This window comes from Natrix helvetica (genome assembly GCF_964273705.1).
Source record: "Natrix helvetica genome assembly, chromosome: 6".
In the NCBI taxonomy this organism is placed as follows: domain Eukaryota; kingdom Metazoa; phylum Chordata; class Lepidosauria; order Squamata; family Natricidae; genus Natrix; species Natrix helvetica.
Window position 1 is genome coordinate 82,215,411 of NC_138553.1, and position 15,675 is coordinate 82,231,085.

Sequence of the window (15,675 nt, forward strand, 5' to 3'; positions counted from 1 at the left end):
TACAAAAATGATCCAGCCAACCAAAATGAGAAAATGATTTCCATACCCTTTATTATTTTTTTTCAGGCAAATAATAATTGGGATACCCAATTAAATATTACTATGCTGTTATTTTATTTTTAATTCATAATCTACCACAGATTCACCTTCATGGGCTTCATCATGCTAAACCTATACATATTCATACCTGGCCTAAGAGAGATGATTTTTAATTTTTAATTTTTAAAGATGAAATACATGTATCTACAGGACTGACAGCCACAAATAAAGCAGCGTTGAAGAAAAATTCATCCAACTTTACAAATGACAAAAGCAATCACAAAACAGATTTAATATACAGGGATGGAAAAAATATATATAGTGTTGACCAGCTTTACATTTGGCAAAATCCAGGTTTAAAAGATGTTTTTTTCATTTTTTTTTAAAAAAAGAATTATATACATTATTCGGTATCCTCAAAATAGGAAGATATTAAATACAAACAAACTCAACAACCAATACTATAAACATAAATCTTTGGGGTATCAAAATGAGGATGGTTTTTTTAAAAAATGGGCAGAATTTTTTTAAACAAATTCTGGGCTTCGACAAAATGAGGTTCTCCAGATGTTGCCCATCATTCTAGCTGGAGAATCTGCTGGTTGGAGTTATGGAACTGAAGACCAATATATACGGAAAACACCACACCTAGAATGCTGGTCTGATGGAACAGTCATGGATGAAGGCTAGATAAGGATGGCCCAGTGAACTTTGAGGTTGGATCCAAATTCAAGAATACTAGTCTACTCCATCTTCTGTCAATCACTTTGCTCACTTCCAATTCCAGAAGTTTTTTTTAAAGAAAACAATTCCAACTTTTGTTTTTAAAGGATCTAAATATTCATGTCTAACATCAGAGCATTTATTTCTCTTAATGCACAACTGGGGAAGTGTTCAGAGTCTAGCTATAGTGATTTTCCCCTCCAAACTGTGGGTACCCCACTCTTTGAAAGCTCAATGAAGAGGCTGGGATTGATTCACTTTTGTGACTTAGAGGAAGGTGGGTGAACAGAAAGAGATAGATGATAGCTAGCTAGCTAGATGGATAGATAGATGACGAATAGATAGATGACCTACAGAAGAGAGATGGAATGGAGAGAAGAGAGATAGACAGACAGACAGACAGACAGACAGACAGACAGACAGATAATAGATAGATGATAGACAGGTGATAGTTAATAGATAATATATATTTAGATATAGATAAATAATAATAGATGACAGATGGTAGATAGATGGATAGATAGACAGATGGATAGATGAGAGAAAGAACTGAGAGAAGATAGACACAGATATTATATGATAGATAAGAGACAGATAATGGATAATATAGATAAATAATAATACATGATAGGTGATAAACAGATAGATGGATGAACATAGATGATAAATAGATAGGAGAGGGAGGGAGGGAGGGAGGGAGGGAGGGAGGGAGAGAGGGAGAGAGAGAGAGAGAGAGAGAGAGAGAGAGAGAGAGAGAGAGAGAGAGAGAGAGAGAGATGACAGCTGGAAATCAAATAAGAACACAAGAGGTTGCTTTAGTCTATGAAGGCTATATTAGTATCATGATTTCTTAATGTCGGTCTCATGCTACTACATAAGACCATTTTGAGAACTACTCCATAACCCTCCTTACCAATGCCAATTTGAAATTACTCAAAAGTAACCAGAAGGTGTGTTGGATTTAAGTTCTTGCGCCCTGATGACTGTTTGGAGAATTCCAGGGGTTGCAAGCCAGAACATCTGCAGAAGGCTGTTCTAACTTCATGACTCGGACTCAACATGATTCATTCTCTCTTTCTCCCACTCTACCTCATTCTTGGCTTCTTTACTTGTGTTCTCATGGTGGGTAGCAAGAATTTACGGTATACGGAAAGCAATTTTTCTGTTAAGTAACTGTGAAAGCTAACCCTGGCAAGATCAGAGGAAACAGCTTGATACCAGACTGATATATTACACTAACGAGAGACAGGTGGTAAATGCTTCCTTTCCCCACCAAAGGCAGAACGTGTCAAGTTTGTTGAACCATCCAGAGCACAAGAGGCCACCAAGAATTCATCTTGAGTTGGGTTTTAATAGAGCTTACAATTGCTGGAATTTTCCCCCAAAACAAGTCTCTAGATTTTGTCATAAACATCGTTATCATCATCTTCTTTGAATAACCCCAAAATCCCTTGTGGGGTGGAGTCTGGGAAACTGAATGGTGCTAGCAGAGTGTTTACTGGCCGGATGCCCTTCCTGTCCCCAATGCAGAGTTTTGTTCAGCAGATATAATCTCAACGTGCCCAGAGAGAGAAATATCTGCCTCTACCTAGGATTGATCTCACAGCCTTCTGATTGTAAGGCGAGAGCTTGGCCACTGCACCACTCCCAATAATCATCCTTTTCACAAATCAGAATCTTTAACTCACTTCCAGCATGACATCCAATTCTAGCTCACCCAGGAGCTTGAGAACAATTATGGATTCCACTTGGAGATCAATCTTCCTCTTTTGAAGGTCAGGCTTAAACAGAGGGATAGAATCAAGATCACGTGAAGGGTTAATACCACTTTATAATGACTTGGTAAGGCCACACTTGGAATCCTGCATTCAGTTTTGGTCGCCATGATGTAGAAAAGATGTGGAGTCTCTAGAAAGAGTGCAGAGAAGAGCAACCAAGAGGATTAGGGGACTGGAGGCTAAAACATATGAAGAATGGTTGCAGGAACTGGGAATATGTCTACTTTGATAGAAAGAAGGATTAGCGGAGACATGATAGCAGTCTTCCAATATTTCAGGGGTTGCCACAAATAAGAGGGAGTCAAGCTATTCTCCAAGGGACCTGAGGGCAGAATAAGAAGCAATGGGTGGAAACTAATCAAGGAGAGAAGCAACTTAGAACTAAGGAGAAATTTCCTAACAGTTAGAACAATTAATCAGTGGAACAGAAGTTGCCTCCAGAAGTTGTGAATGCCCCAACACTGGAAGTCTTTAAGAAGATGTTGGATAGCCATTTGTCTGAAGTGGTGTAGGGTTTCCTGCCTAGGCAGGGGGTTGGACTAGAAGATCTCCAAGGTCCCTTCCAACTCTGCTATTGTATATGATCTTTGTATAAAATTTACTAGGAGTAGCTTTGAAGAGGAATGAAACTGTGCCTTGAAATTAAATACGCCATGCTACAACGCAACTCACTTTCCAGATTGATTTTGCTCACAGAAATATCTCTACACTGCGCTGAATGTTGAGCTTTGCTCCCAAACATTTGCGTGGCGGCCCTGCCTCGACACTTCATTAAACGTCACCGAGAAGCATGACAGAGAACAGGTGAAGAGTCGGCGGCCTTATTCTTTTCTTTGTGATTAGTTGGAGGGTTAAGAAAAGCAGAAACACCACCTTCCATAACTAGAAGTCATTGCAAGAAAGATTAAACCTGAAGGCAAAGTAGACTAGGAATAGATCAGACCTCCAGCCCTTGGTTATCGATGGAGACCGAGCGGAGCAAGCGGCCAGTTTTAAGTTTCTGTCTGTTGTCATAAAAGAGGAGCTGACCTGGGGTGCTCACATTGCAGTGCTTGTCAAAAGGGCCCAGTAGAGATTATACCAGGGATCAGCAACCTGCAGCTCTGAGCCGCATGTGGGTCTTCGATCCCTCTGCTGCAGCTCCCTGTGGCCGGTTGACCCCACAATTGATAGGGCTTTCAGTTAGGACAGGTAGAGGAAAAAGGATGCCACACTAGGAGGAGACTCTATCGTGGGGGAACTAGACTTCCTGTCAGCTCCAGAATTGAACGGGAGGCTTCCGGTTAGGACCTTTGTGGCTCTTTGAGTGTTTAAGGTTGTTGACACCTGGATTATATGACCCGAGACTTCTCAGGAAACAACAACTGAATGCAAAACTGCTGGTGACCTTCTACCGCTGCACCATAGAGAGTATTTTAACTTATTGCAACTGTGTCTGGTTTGCCAATTGCACAGTGGCAGTTAGGACAGCACTCCAGAGGGTCAACGTCATTGCACAGAGGATCATTGGTTGCCCTCTCCCCTCTTTGGAAGAACTTTAGAGCTCCCGCTGCCTTAAGAAAGTCCAAAACATTCTTAAAGATCCATCTCATCCTGGGCACCCTTTTTTTAAACTATTACAATCTGGCAGAGCAATAAAAACAAGGACAAATACACTGAAAAACAGCTTCTCTCCCAGGGCAGTAACTATATTGAATTCTACTGTATAGTGCAATATTAATGCAATATCAGGGGTTTTCAGTTCAATTGTATAGAATGTGAAGGAGGGTTTTTTTTTTTTAATGTGTAATGTACACTGAAGATGACATTTAATTTCATGGTACGGGGTGCAATGACAATAAAGTAAAGTAAACTAAAACATACGCTTACACGGACTGATTTTACTCTAGTGGAGGTTGAAAACGCCACGACGTTAGAAGAAACGAGGTGGAGCGTTTTAAGAAAGACCAGGCAAGAGTCCGTCTCGAAGTACGCCTGTTAATGCACATTGCAAAGATTGGTTATGCAGTACATATGAGAACTGGGAGTTATTTGTGTGGGAAGTGGAACATCTGTTTGGGAAATGTCCTGGAGAAAGCAGGCACTGAACCCAGGGTGGGGATCAACCACCATGGATTTGCTTGCTGCTTCTCAGTTTACATGAAATGTTCTTGAAAAGGCCACATGGCTTAGGTACAATTCACACACAACCAAAGGGATATCAGAGGCCACTTGGCGTAGATGCCTCTTGAGGAAGCCTCAGGGGGGAAACTGGTGGACTCTGAACTTTTCAAACCAGAGTAGAGACAAGGAATTGAGTGGCTGAATTAGCTTTTTTTAAAAAAAAATTCCTATTTGACTCATGCTTCATCATCATCATCATCATCATTTAAGGACCCCATAATCCCTTGTGGGGTGGAGTCTGGGCAACTGAATGAAGCTAGCAGAGAGTTTTACTGGCCAGATGCCTTTCCTGTTGCCAATGCGGAGTTTTGTTCAGCAGATCAATAGTGGGTTCCAGATCACATTCCAACCAGTACGGTGAGCCCTCCAGAGCACCGTACCGGAATGGTATCTGGTGCTCCGGGAAGGCTCCAGTATGCCCGTACTGGGGCGTACCCCTTGCAACCCACCACTGCAGCAGATATATTCTCAGTGTTCCCAGAGAGAGAAATATCTGCCTCTATCCAGGATTGAACTCACACCTTCCTGATTGTGAGGCGAGAGCGCTGCCTCTAGGCCACCGCATCACTCTTCCTATTTGACTCACGCTTCTCCACTGAAGATTCTGCCTTATGGGGGTCGCCATCATTATTGGTACTTCCTTTCAATTCTGCAACGCAATTGTCCTATTGAAAAGTCAAAACCCTGTAAATAAGGAATATTGGACACACAATGTAGGTAAAAACTGATCAAAGGCATGTATTATTCAAAATAGCCCTATCGTTGCGTGGTCTTCAAAAGAAGTCGGTTTGAATTAAACTGAACATGAGGCTAAAGCAGAAAAAGATAAGAGTTGAAACGTACAGATCTTTCGTCGCTATCAACATTTGATCAATAATTGGGGGGAACTGGTGATATTGGTGCCAACTGCGCTTCCCCCTTGAACTTCACTCTTGGCCATCTCCTATGGAGCATGGACAATTGGATACTTTGCTCGGGATATACCACAGCATTCCTGAACAAGAAGGAAGATTCCAAAAACGTCTTGAGATGAAGGTCCTTTCTGACTTGCCTTCGCAGTGCAAGAAATAGAAACAAAGTGGATGGAGAAGACCTCATTGTTGGTACCACTGGAGATACAGGTCTATGTTTTATTCATGCGTTATGAACAAATGTCCAAGATGGATTATATCACTACACAGGATTTCAGCCAATGCTATCAATATAATGGCATACAGGCCGGCAGCGTAGTGGCAGAAGGAAGAAAGTGAGCTGTGGCAGGGCTCCGGAGAGTGGGCAGATGTGCACCACATGTGCAGCCCTGGGACATCCATCCGCACTCCTGGAGCACCACCACTGCCCCTCTCAGCCCCAGTGTAGTGCCTGTGTCTCCCCCACCCACCTGCTGGCTGGGCTGCTTCGGAAACGGTGTCTCCCCCTTCACGGGCTGGATGCGTGACCCGATCTCGGAAGGCAAGCAGGCAGGACCAGGAAGGTCACATGGAAGGCAAGGATGGCATGGCCACGGGGAAGGGAGTAGGCTGCTAGCTCCCTTTCCCATGGTCGAGTGGCCCCAACAAGCTTGCCTGCCTTCCATGCGGCCTTCCCAGTGGCAAACGGGGACCAATTGGGGGCGTGGCCAGCCAGAGGTCGCCACCAGTTTTGCAACCCAGCCCAAATTTCAGCTACTGGTTCGAATGAACTGGTGCGAACTGGCTGAATACTACTTCTGCATTCAGTCATCTGTATTTGTTTGGATATATATATACAGTATGTGTGGGTGTACTCTATCGATAGCTTTCCCATCATTATGTCGGCTACACTACATGAGGGTTACAATTGGGTATTTCATTCACTTTTTTCAGGTTCAGTTTAAGACATTTTCAAATTCCTAAAAAGATTGAATCACTACTGTCAATCTGTCAACATATAGGTAACTCTATTGTGGGTTCTGTGTGTACTATTGTATTACAGGTGAGATGATTCATAAAATAAATTATTGTAACTTGCCGCAAATATTTATCCTCATGCTACATTTCTCCTTCACTTGAACCCCGTGGTTTAATACAGGTAGTCATTGACTTACAACAGCAATGGTGCCCAAAATTTACGCCATTAAGTGAGACATGTGTTAAGTGAGCTTTGTCCCCTTTTACGACCTTTCTCGCCACTGTTGTTAAGTGAATCCCTGCAGTGGATAAGTTAGCAGCCCGGTTGTTAAATGAATCTGGTTTCCCCCTTGACTTTGCTTGTCAGAAGGTCACAAAAGGGGATCGCATGACCCCAGGACACTGCGACCGTCATAAATAGGAACCAGTTGCGAAGTATCTGGATTTTGATCAGATGATTATAAAAATGCTGCAAATGTTGTAACTGCGAAAAACTGTCATAAGTCCTTTTTTCAGTGCCGTCTTTGAACTGTCACAAAATGAACTGTTGTAAGTCAAGAACTATCTGTAGCTTTGGACTGCATGCATGCATCATTTTTAAGGTTCCATTTTATACAAATACACAACGGAAGTGGAATATTTTCGATCTCAGCTAACCGAATACGGTAAATGCCACAACGGTGGTGAGATTAGCCTTCCCCAGTCTGAGGCTCCTTTAGCGGTGATGTAACCACAAACCCCATAATTCCTAACCGGCAAGATCCTCCTGTGACATTAATATGAGAAATTGACTTTGGAATTTGTGCATCCACAAGAGCTCGTTTGTCAACGCAACGTACCGTAAACAGAGAATCACACACAGACACACACAAAGCCATACATGTAGATGGAGACCACTCCAAGTTACTCTTTGTCCTAACCACTCTTTCCTTCCAAACTTCCATGATTCCAAGCTGGGCGTTCAGTGCTTCGTCATCAGGTCAACAAAGATGATCTGGAAACATGGCACAACACCCTCTCTGAAGGCTTAGAGAGCAGAAGCAAGGCAGGATCACTAGGTTACTTCATGATGGACATCTCTTTGGACTTGGTCTTATTTGTCTGATTTCAGCTTAGAGAGTGTCCCGAACTTCTGTCAAGCGGGCTTGGTCACTGTTTCGCTCTACTCTCAGCGGGGAAAGAAAACCACCTGATTAGAAATGAATTCCTTGAGTGAGGGTACAAGATGGCAGTGGGGATGAAGAAGAAGTTTATGGATTGGTCTTGGCCCTTACGATCCGGGCCACTGGTTCCTACGGTTCCTGCTTTTCCGGCTGTTGAGAAGAGCCTTTAGTTTGTTGTAGTCCCCTCTCATCTTGGACGAACCGTCGGCTTGTTGACCCAACTGTCGCGTGTCTTTGCAATATTGATTAATCATCTGAAGTTCGGAGTGGCTGAAAGATCCAGCCAGGTCCTTGGGGTGGAACTGCAAAGCATGGAGCGAACTGGCCCAGGTCCACGGAGACCACTTGTCCGTCATGAAGGCCACGGTGTCAGAATCCAAAACCTTGAAGTTCACCTTGGCTATGGTTTGCTTGAAGCCGTTTTCCGTGGCAATACAGTGGTACGTCCCACGGTCGGCTTCCTGCACCAAACGGATTAGAAGCCCTTGCTGTGTAGCTAGAATCCTTTCACTGAGTTTCACCTAGGGACAGTCCAAAATATATTATGTTTAAAAGTTTGAGAGACTTGTGTCCAAAATGTTAGTTTTTGGTCATTGGGTTAATCTATCTTGCTATCGAATCATCTGATTTATTAACCGTTTCCTCCCCAAAATAAATAAATTATTAATGCACCACTTAGTCCATCAAACTAATAAATAAATTATTAACCAATTGCTTGGTTTTCTTCATCAGACATTGCTATGGTGGGAAACACTGGATTTTTGTAATTTTTTCTTTCTTTTTGGTTTCCCTGCACTGACAGCCCTTCTACTGTACAGTTTGAAGAAGTATTTAATTTAATTCAACTCTTAACCATAAATTATTAATCTAAGATATAAACAAAAAAAAAAGAACTTTAAATTAATGAAAGCAGTGCAATTAGTGCTCCCTTTCACATTTGTGATCTGAGTGTTATTCAGATGTTGATAATTAGTAATATAATTTGTCCACATGGAAACAATGTGTGTGTGTGTGTGTTCCAGCATAACTCTGGCACGCCTTGAGCAATTTCAACCAAACTTGGTACACAGATGACTTACTCTCTGGAGACAAATATAGTGGGGGTAAGACATCCCTAAAACCCCTAAGTGTGTGTGTTCTGTTAAGATACAGTCTGTTGTGCCTTAAAATGGCTTTTACCGTACTGCCATAAAATGGCTTCTACTGTACAGCACAGTGGAGTTGCCATGGTAACAGCTTTACAGTCCTCCACAAGGGGGCTCCCTCTGGTAAGGGGGAAAATCCAACGTTAGAAATTACATTTGCTCCCCTCTATAAATAAATACCTAGACAATGCCGGGTTATCAGCTAGTTTATAAATAATAATAATAAAAGATTCATTCTACTTCACTAAAGGAACCCCTCTGTCAGACTTAACCGTCCTCTCCTACAGACACCATCCATAAAGAAATTGCTGGATTATGTCTGATCCTTCATGCCATCAGATTCTTATTTCACTCATACACTTTGAAGCAGTTAAAATAATTTTAATTTTGGCATCTCGATTGCGAGCATTCTTGGCGAGTTAAAGAACACACTGTTATTTTGTGTATCTTGGGGGGAAAAAAAATAGCTTTATGATGTGTTGACCCAGTCCTGATGATAACACATTGTATCTTGTTGCTTTTCAATAAGGTCACTCAACCAGTGGTGGGATTCAAATAATGTAACAATCGGGCCTCTGCCTTAATGACTGGTTGAGTGGGTGTGGCCATGATGGGCATGGCCAGGGGATATGAGGGGCAGCATTCAGCCTCCTGCACCCCCTGGCAGTACAAACAGGCTGCAGGGGGCGCCCCCTCTGTGCCCCATTTTGGGCCTAGTAGACCTCCTTGCAGGCTCCTGGGAGCAAAAATGGGCCATGGGGGGTGCCACAAAAATGGGCCATGGGGGGGGGGGGCAACTCCCTTTGCCTCATTTTGCGCCAAGTAGGTCTCCCTACAGGTTCCTAGAAGCAAAAACGAACTACGGCAGGACTCCTGGAAGGGACGGTGTAGGAAGAGGCATGGCCAGCCAGCAATTTAACAACCAGTTTGTCTGAACTGGCCAGAACCAGCTGAATCCCACCACTGCACTCACCTCTTTCCTTCGGTCATTGTCCTTTTGGAAAAGCCATTTGATAGAAGCTTGGGGAGATTTAGGTGTACACTCAAGGAAAGTGGTGTTGTTCTTGACTCCGTACTGAATGACCTCAGCTGCGTTTCGATAAGCTAGAATGTAAATCAACATTTTCAACACTTTGAGAGTCATAGTTGAGACATTGGTGTTGTTTTGTACCATAGATGCCACCCCGTAAGATTGGAATAGCACTTGAATATAATAAAAATGAAGAAAGTTTTAATTCACCACTTAGAAAAAGTACTCGGGATAGGGTATATTCTATCATGCTATCTTTAACTATTGCCAGAATTTTGGCAACATGACAATTATTATGAGATAAACCCAGGAGCACAACACAGCACACAAAGCCTTTAGAAAATGAATACTGGTTTATATACAAATATATACAGACATATACATGGTAGATAAATCCCTTACCACTCAGCTATGGACACAAGGAGAGAAATGAAATACATGACGAGAGAGAGAAATGCCCTCTAATGATCACCTATATATAGACACCTCTTAAAGGGTGACTTATGTGGACCCATCAGAGTCTTAAAAAGTGATACATGTATTGCTGAATCATCCTCATTGCATCAGCCTACAGCTTACAACCTTACATCAACTGGTAGGTATTAAATCCTAATTACCTGACAATTATCGTAGATGCACTTAGAACTATCTGGTAGTACTGTAATCATAATAAGATGCCCAGTTGTGGCATTTGTGCCATGAATGGAGGAGGAGGAGGAGAAGGAGGGGGAGAAAGGGGAGGAGGAGGAGGAGGAGGAGGAGGAGGAGGAGGAGGAGGAGGAGGAGGAGGAGGAGAAGAAGAAGAAGAAGAAGAAGAAGAAGAAGAAGAAGAAGAAGAAGAAGAAGAAGAAGAAGAAGAAGAAGAAGAAGAAGAAGAAGAAGAATGGTCATCATCAGCATCATCACAATCAACAGCATCTATTCCTGTGGTGGGTTGCAGGCAGTACGCCCCGGTACAGGCATCCTGAATACAGTTCCGGTACGGTGCTCCAGAGGGCCCACCCGCCCGCCCGCCGTCCTTACTTGTCTTTAAACTTTTCCGCGCTTCTGCGCACATGCATGGCGTATACAGTGCCTGCGTGACGCTCCGCCGAGCAGCTGGAGCATCGCGGAGGCATCACTGGAGGGTAAGACGCATGCGCGTGCTACGCGCGAGTGGAGGATGCGGGGCCCCATTGCAACCGGTACCCACCACTGATCTATTCATGCAATGAAAACCACCATCTGGGTATCTTCTGATGATTAGGGTACTAACCGAATGCTTAAGATCCAGGGGTGTACCATCATAGTACATAGGACGTTTTGAGAAAGATGGTATTTTGTGACATCACTGATGCCAACTCTAGTAAGTTTAAACTTCCAAATGTTTGGTGAATCTGTTTGATAGGGCTCCAAGAGCTACAATGACTATTGGTATTAGTACTGTTTTTTAAAAGTAGAATTAACAATCCCTGGAAGCTTTAAGAAGAGACTAGAAAACCATCTGTCAGACATGGTATATGGTCTCTTGCCTGAGCAGGGGGTTGGACTAGAAGATCTTCAAGGTCCCTTCCAACTATTCTATTCTATTCTATTCTATTCTATTCTATTCTATTCTATTCTATTCTATTCTATTCTATTCTATTCTATTCTATTCTATTCTATTATTTTCCTATTTTCTATTCTATTCTATTCTATTTTATTCTATCCTATCTCATTCTGTTCTGTTCCACCCCACTCCTATTCCTATTCCTATTCTATCAGTTATTTTTTTATTCCGAAGTCTCGGATTGCCAATATTATGACTGTCTCCATTTTTCCAGCAATTCAGTGATGTTCATTCCCCCCCACTCTACCTTTTCAACAATAGCAGTGTTTGGTGCTTGCGTTTAAGTTGTTCTGTCAATGTGTACTTTGAAGCCCACCAAGATTGTGATCTTTGCCTTTTTGAAGATTTTTCCAGGTGTGTAATCTTCCCAGGTGTGATTTTACGAGGCTTTAATGAACAGGAAAGCCATGTTTTTTTTAAAAAAGATAACAGGATAACAGAGTTGGAAGGGACCTTGGAGGTCTTCTAGTCCAATCCCTTGCTCAAGCAGGAGAGCCCATGCCAGGAAATTTCTCCTCAGTTCTAAGTTGCTTCTCTCCTTGATTAGTTTCCACCCATTGCTTCTTGTCCTGCCCTCGGGTGCCTTGGAGAATAGCTTGACTCCCTCTTCTTTGTGGCAACCTCTGAGATATTGGAAGACTGCTATCATGTCTCCCCTCGTCCTTCTTTTCATTCCACTAGACATAATCAGTTCCAGCAACTGTTTTTCATATGTTTTATTCTCCAGTCCCCTATAAAAATAAAAGCACCAATGCAGGATTTTTACAATTCTGATGTTGCTTACGTCACTTTGCTATTGTCATCCTGTCTTCCTTTTCCAGGAGCACAAACAGCTTTCATGGGAATGAAAGCTTTATTGTTTCTTTAGGACAACAGCCCTGTGAGACACAGGGTGTGTCCGAGAGAATGAATGACCGGCCAAAAAAACATCCCACTGTGTTTTTCTTTTTTAAAGAGGAAGCTTTTATGTGCAATCTTCCAACGCAGCGGGATTAAATAATAATAATTCCCTATTTAATTATTTTGTAGCTGATGGCTTTGAAGAGAAGACAACATGTTCACAATTGATTGCGTGCACAAAGAATCTTTTATGTTACTGAAGGAGAAAAATATGTATTTCTTAAGGAGGGTTCATATCAGATTTCCTGCCTGAGCAAGGGGTTGGACTAGAAGACCTCCAAGGTCCCTTTCAATTTATTCTGTTCTGCTCTGCTCTGCAGTATTCTGCTCTGCTCTGCTCTACCCTACCCTACCCTACTCTACTCTACTCTACTCTACTCTACAGTATTCTACTCTACTCCACTCTACTCTACTCTACTCTACTCTACAGTATTCTACTCTATTTTACTCTACTATAATCTACAGTATTGTACTGTACTCTATTCTACTCTACAGTATTCTACTCTGTTCTATTCTACTCTACAGTATTCTACTCTACTCTACTCTACAGTATTCTACTCTACTCTACTCTACTCTACTCTACTCTACAGTATTCTACTCTATTCTACTATAATCTACAGTATTGTACTGTACTCTATTCCACTCTACTCTACTCTATCTGATCTGATCTAATCTAATCTACAGTATTCTACTCTACTCTACTCTACTCTACTCTACTCTACTCTACTCTACTCTACTCTACGGTATTCTACTCTACTCTACTCTACTGCTTTCCATCCAGCTGACTGCCCCATGATGAGTTGAAAATACTCAAAAGAAGGCAATTTTTCAGATCATGTACTTGTCATATTGCTTTTTTTAAAAAAGGGAAAAAAGATGGAAATCACACCAAAACTCTCTCAAGTTTCAGGATGAAATTCTTCCCTGAGCACAACCCATCAAATATCCATCAATAAATACATCTTCCTTTTATAGGAACACATTCTGAAAAAACAAAAAGCCATTTAACGAATTAACCACGAGAAAAGTTGTTTGAGAAACCTGGTACAGCCTATCTATTTTGGGAAAGGCTGCTCCTTCCACTTAAAATGGAACTGCCTTATATAATCTTAAATGCTGGAATCCGAGACAGGGGATTGTTTTCCACTCTTTAAAGGGAAGGAGCAAATTAGAACTAAGAAATTTCCTGACAGTGAGAACAATTAATTAGTGGAACAATTTGCCTCCAGAAGTTGTGAATGCTCCAACACTGGAAGTTTTTAAAGAAGAGATTGGATAACCATTTGTCTGAAGTGGTGTAGAGTTTCCTGCCTAAAGAGGGGGTTGGACTAAAAGACCTCCAAGGTCCCTTCCAACTCTGTTATTCTGTTAACTGTCTGTACAGTAGCTTCCATTTACGTAGCTGGAAAAGAAAAGAATCAATATTCTGTTCCTTCAGAACGGTATGGATAAAGATGATTCAGGAAGTTCGCTGACCTTGTGCACAATTGCAATAAAACCGTGAAACTTAAAAGTAGTTGAACTTCAAAAGCTCAGGGAGACATTTTCATTTGTGGAGTCACTTTGGGCAATGTTGTAGATAAGAGTGGTCTTTGCAACCAACCACTCCTGCTGCAGTGAAGTTAAATACCCCCTCAAGAACACACCACCCAAAGGGAAGGAAGAACGGGACACATTTGGGGGTAATCCACTATTTTTACTAGCATATGAAACGGACACTATGATTCACTTAGAAAGAAAAGGGCCATTTCTTTCTGTAACCCAGCCATCTTTTAGTTCAACGTACCTTTGAGGTTAAATCCCCGGCATTGAGTCATAGGATTTCCGTGTCTCACGTCTTGCCTTCGACTCCGCCTATAACGTTCAGGGAAAGGAAAGTTAGGTAGCTGCAAAATTTCACCAACTAGCCAAGTATCGATAATAGAGAGTATCTGCAACTCAGGATTGAACTGTAGAATCCTTGCTGCTCTCTGAGCTTGGTTAGTTTCTTGCAGACATTGCATTACCCACCTAGGTAACCTCATCAGTGTTAGGAGGGGAGTGGGCTTGTAGACGGGAGGAGAAGGAGAAAGGAAGGAGGACTGTAGGGTCCTTAATGCTCCGTGTGCAAGGTGATTTCCTTGAAGATGTTTCCTTACCCAGCTAGCTAACATCATCAGTGCTAGAAGGGAGAGGAGTTTGTGGAGTGGAAGAGGAGGATTGTGGGGTCCTTGGTGCTCTCTGAACTTGGGGTTTTTTCCTGAAGATGTTTCATGACCCAACTAGGGAACATCATCAGTGTTAGGAGGGAGATGGGTTTGTGTAGTTGAAGAGGAGAGGAGGAGAACTATGGGGTCCTTGGTGCTCTCTGAGCTTGGTGGTTTTCTTACATACATTTCATTACCCAACTAGGTAATACATTGTCAGTGCTAGAAGGGAGGAGGAGGAGGAGGAGGAGGAGGAGGAGGAGGAGGAGGAGGAGGAGGAGGACTGTGGGGTCTTTGGTGCTGTCTGAGCTTGATGGTTTTCTTGCAGATGTTTCATTACCCAACTAGGTAACATCTTCAGTGCTTGAAGAGAGGAAGAAGAGGAGAAAAAGGAAGAGGAGGAGGACGACTGTGGGGTCATTGGTTTTCTCTGAGCTTGGTTGTTTTCTTGCAGATGTTTCACTACCCAACCAGTAACATCATGGGGGCACAGTGGTTAGAATGCAGTATTGCATGCTGACTCTGTCAACTGCCAACAGTTCGATCCTGACCGGCTCAAGGTTGACTCAGCCTTCCATCCTTCCGAGGTGGGTAAAATGAGGATCCAGATTGTTGGGGGCAAGAGGCTGACTCTGTAAAACCACTTAGAGAAGGCTGTAAAGCAGTGTGAAGTGGTATATAAGTCTAAGCGCTATTGCTATTCCTCCCTCCCTCGGTCCAGTTTCAAAAACAAAGCCCACTTTCCTTTTGAAAAAGCACCTTTGGGACAACCATGACCAGGACGACTGAGAATCTCCATAGAACATCACAACCGGGAATGGGTCCCTGTTTTGCTTTCAGAAAACTCAGCATTGAAAGGACAAAAAGGCTGCAGATCTTGGTTAGATTTCCCAATTATTTTCCAAAATGACCATTCCCAGGGTTTTGTCAGCAGGGGTGGGCTGCTAGGGATTCGCAGGGATTCGGGAGAAACTTTAAATAAGATTCTGTGCAGTTCAGAGAACCCTCAAATCCCACTCCTGGCTGGCCCCGCCCAACCCTCCCAGGAGTCCCCATGTGGCCTGTTTTGGATGCAGGTAAGGAGAGGGCGTG

At 42.7% G+C, this 15,675-nt stretch overlaps 1 protein-coding gene across 1 annotated transcript in view; it reads right to left on the reverse strand.

Annotated features, from left to right (window-relative positions):
• Nucleotides 1-550: 550 nt before the first annotated feature.
• Nucleotides 551-15,675, reverse strand: part of SEMA3C (semaphorin 3C) — a 144,390-nt gene continuing 129,265 nt past the window's right edge. The window contains exons 15-17 of the mRNA XM_081957586.1: nt 14,184-14,251; nt 9,853-9,983; nt 551-8,255 (exon numbers count right to left, since the gene is read on the reverse strand). Coding sequence (XP_081813712.1) covers nt 7,842-8,255; nt 9,853-9,983; nt 14,184-14,251 — 613 coding nt within the window. The 3' untranslated portion in view covers nt 551-7,841. The remainder of the gene's footprint in view (nt 8,256-9,852; nt 9,984-14,183; nt 14,252-15,675) is intronic.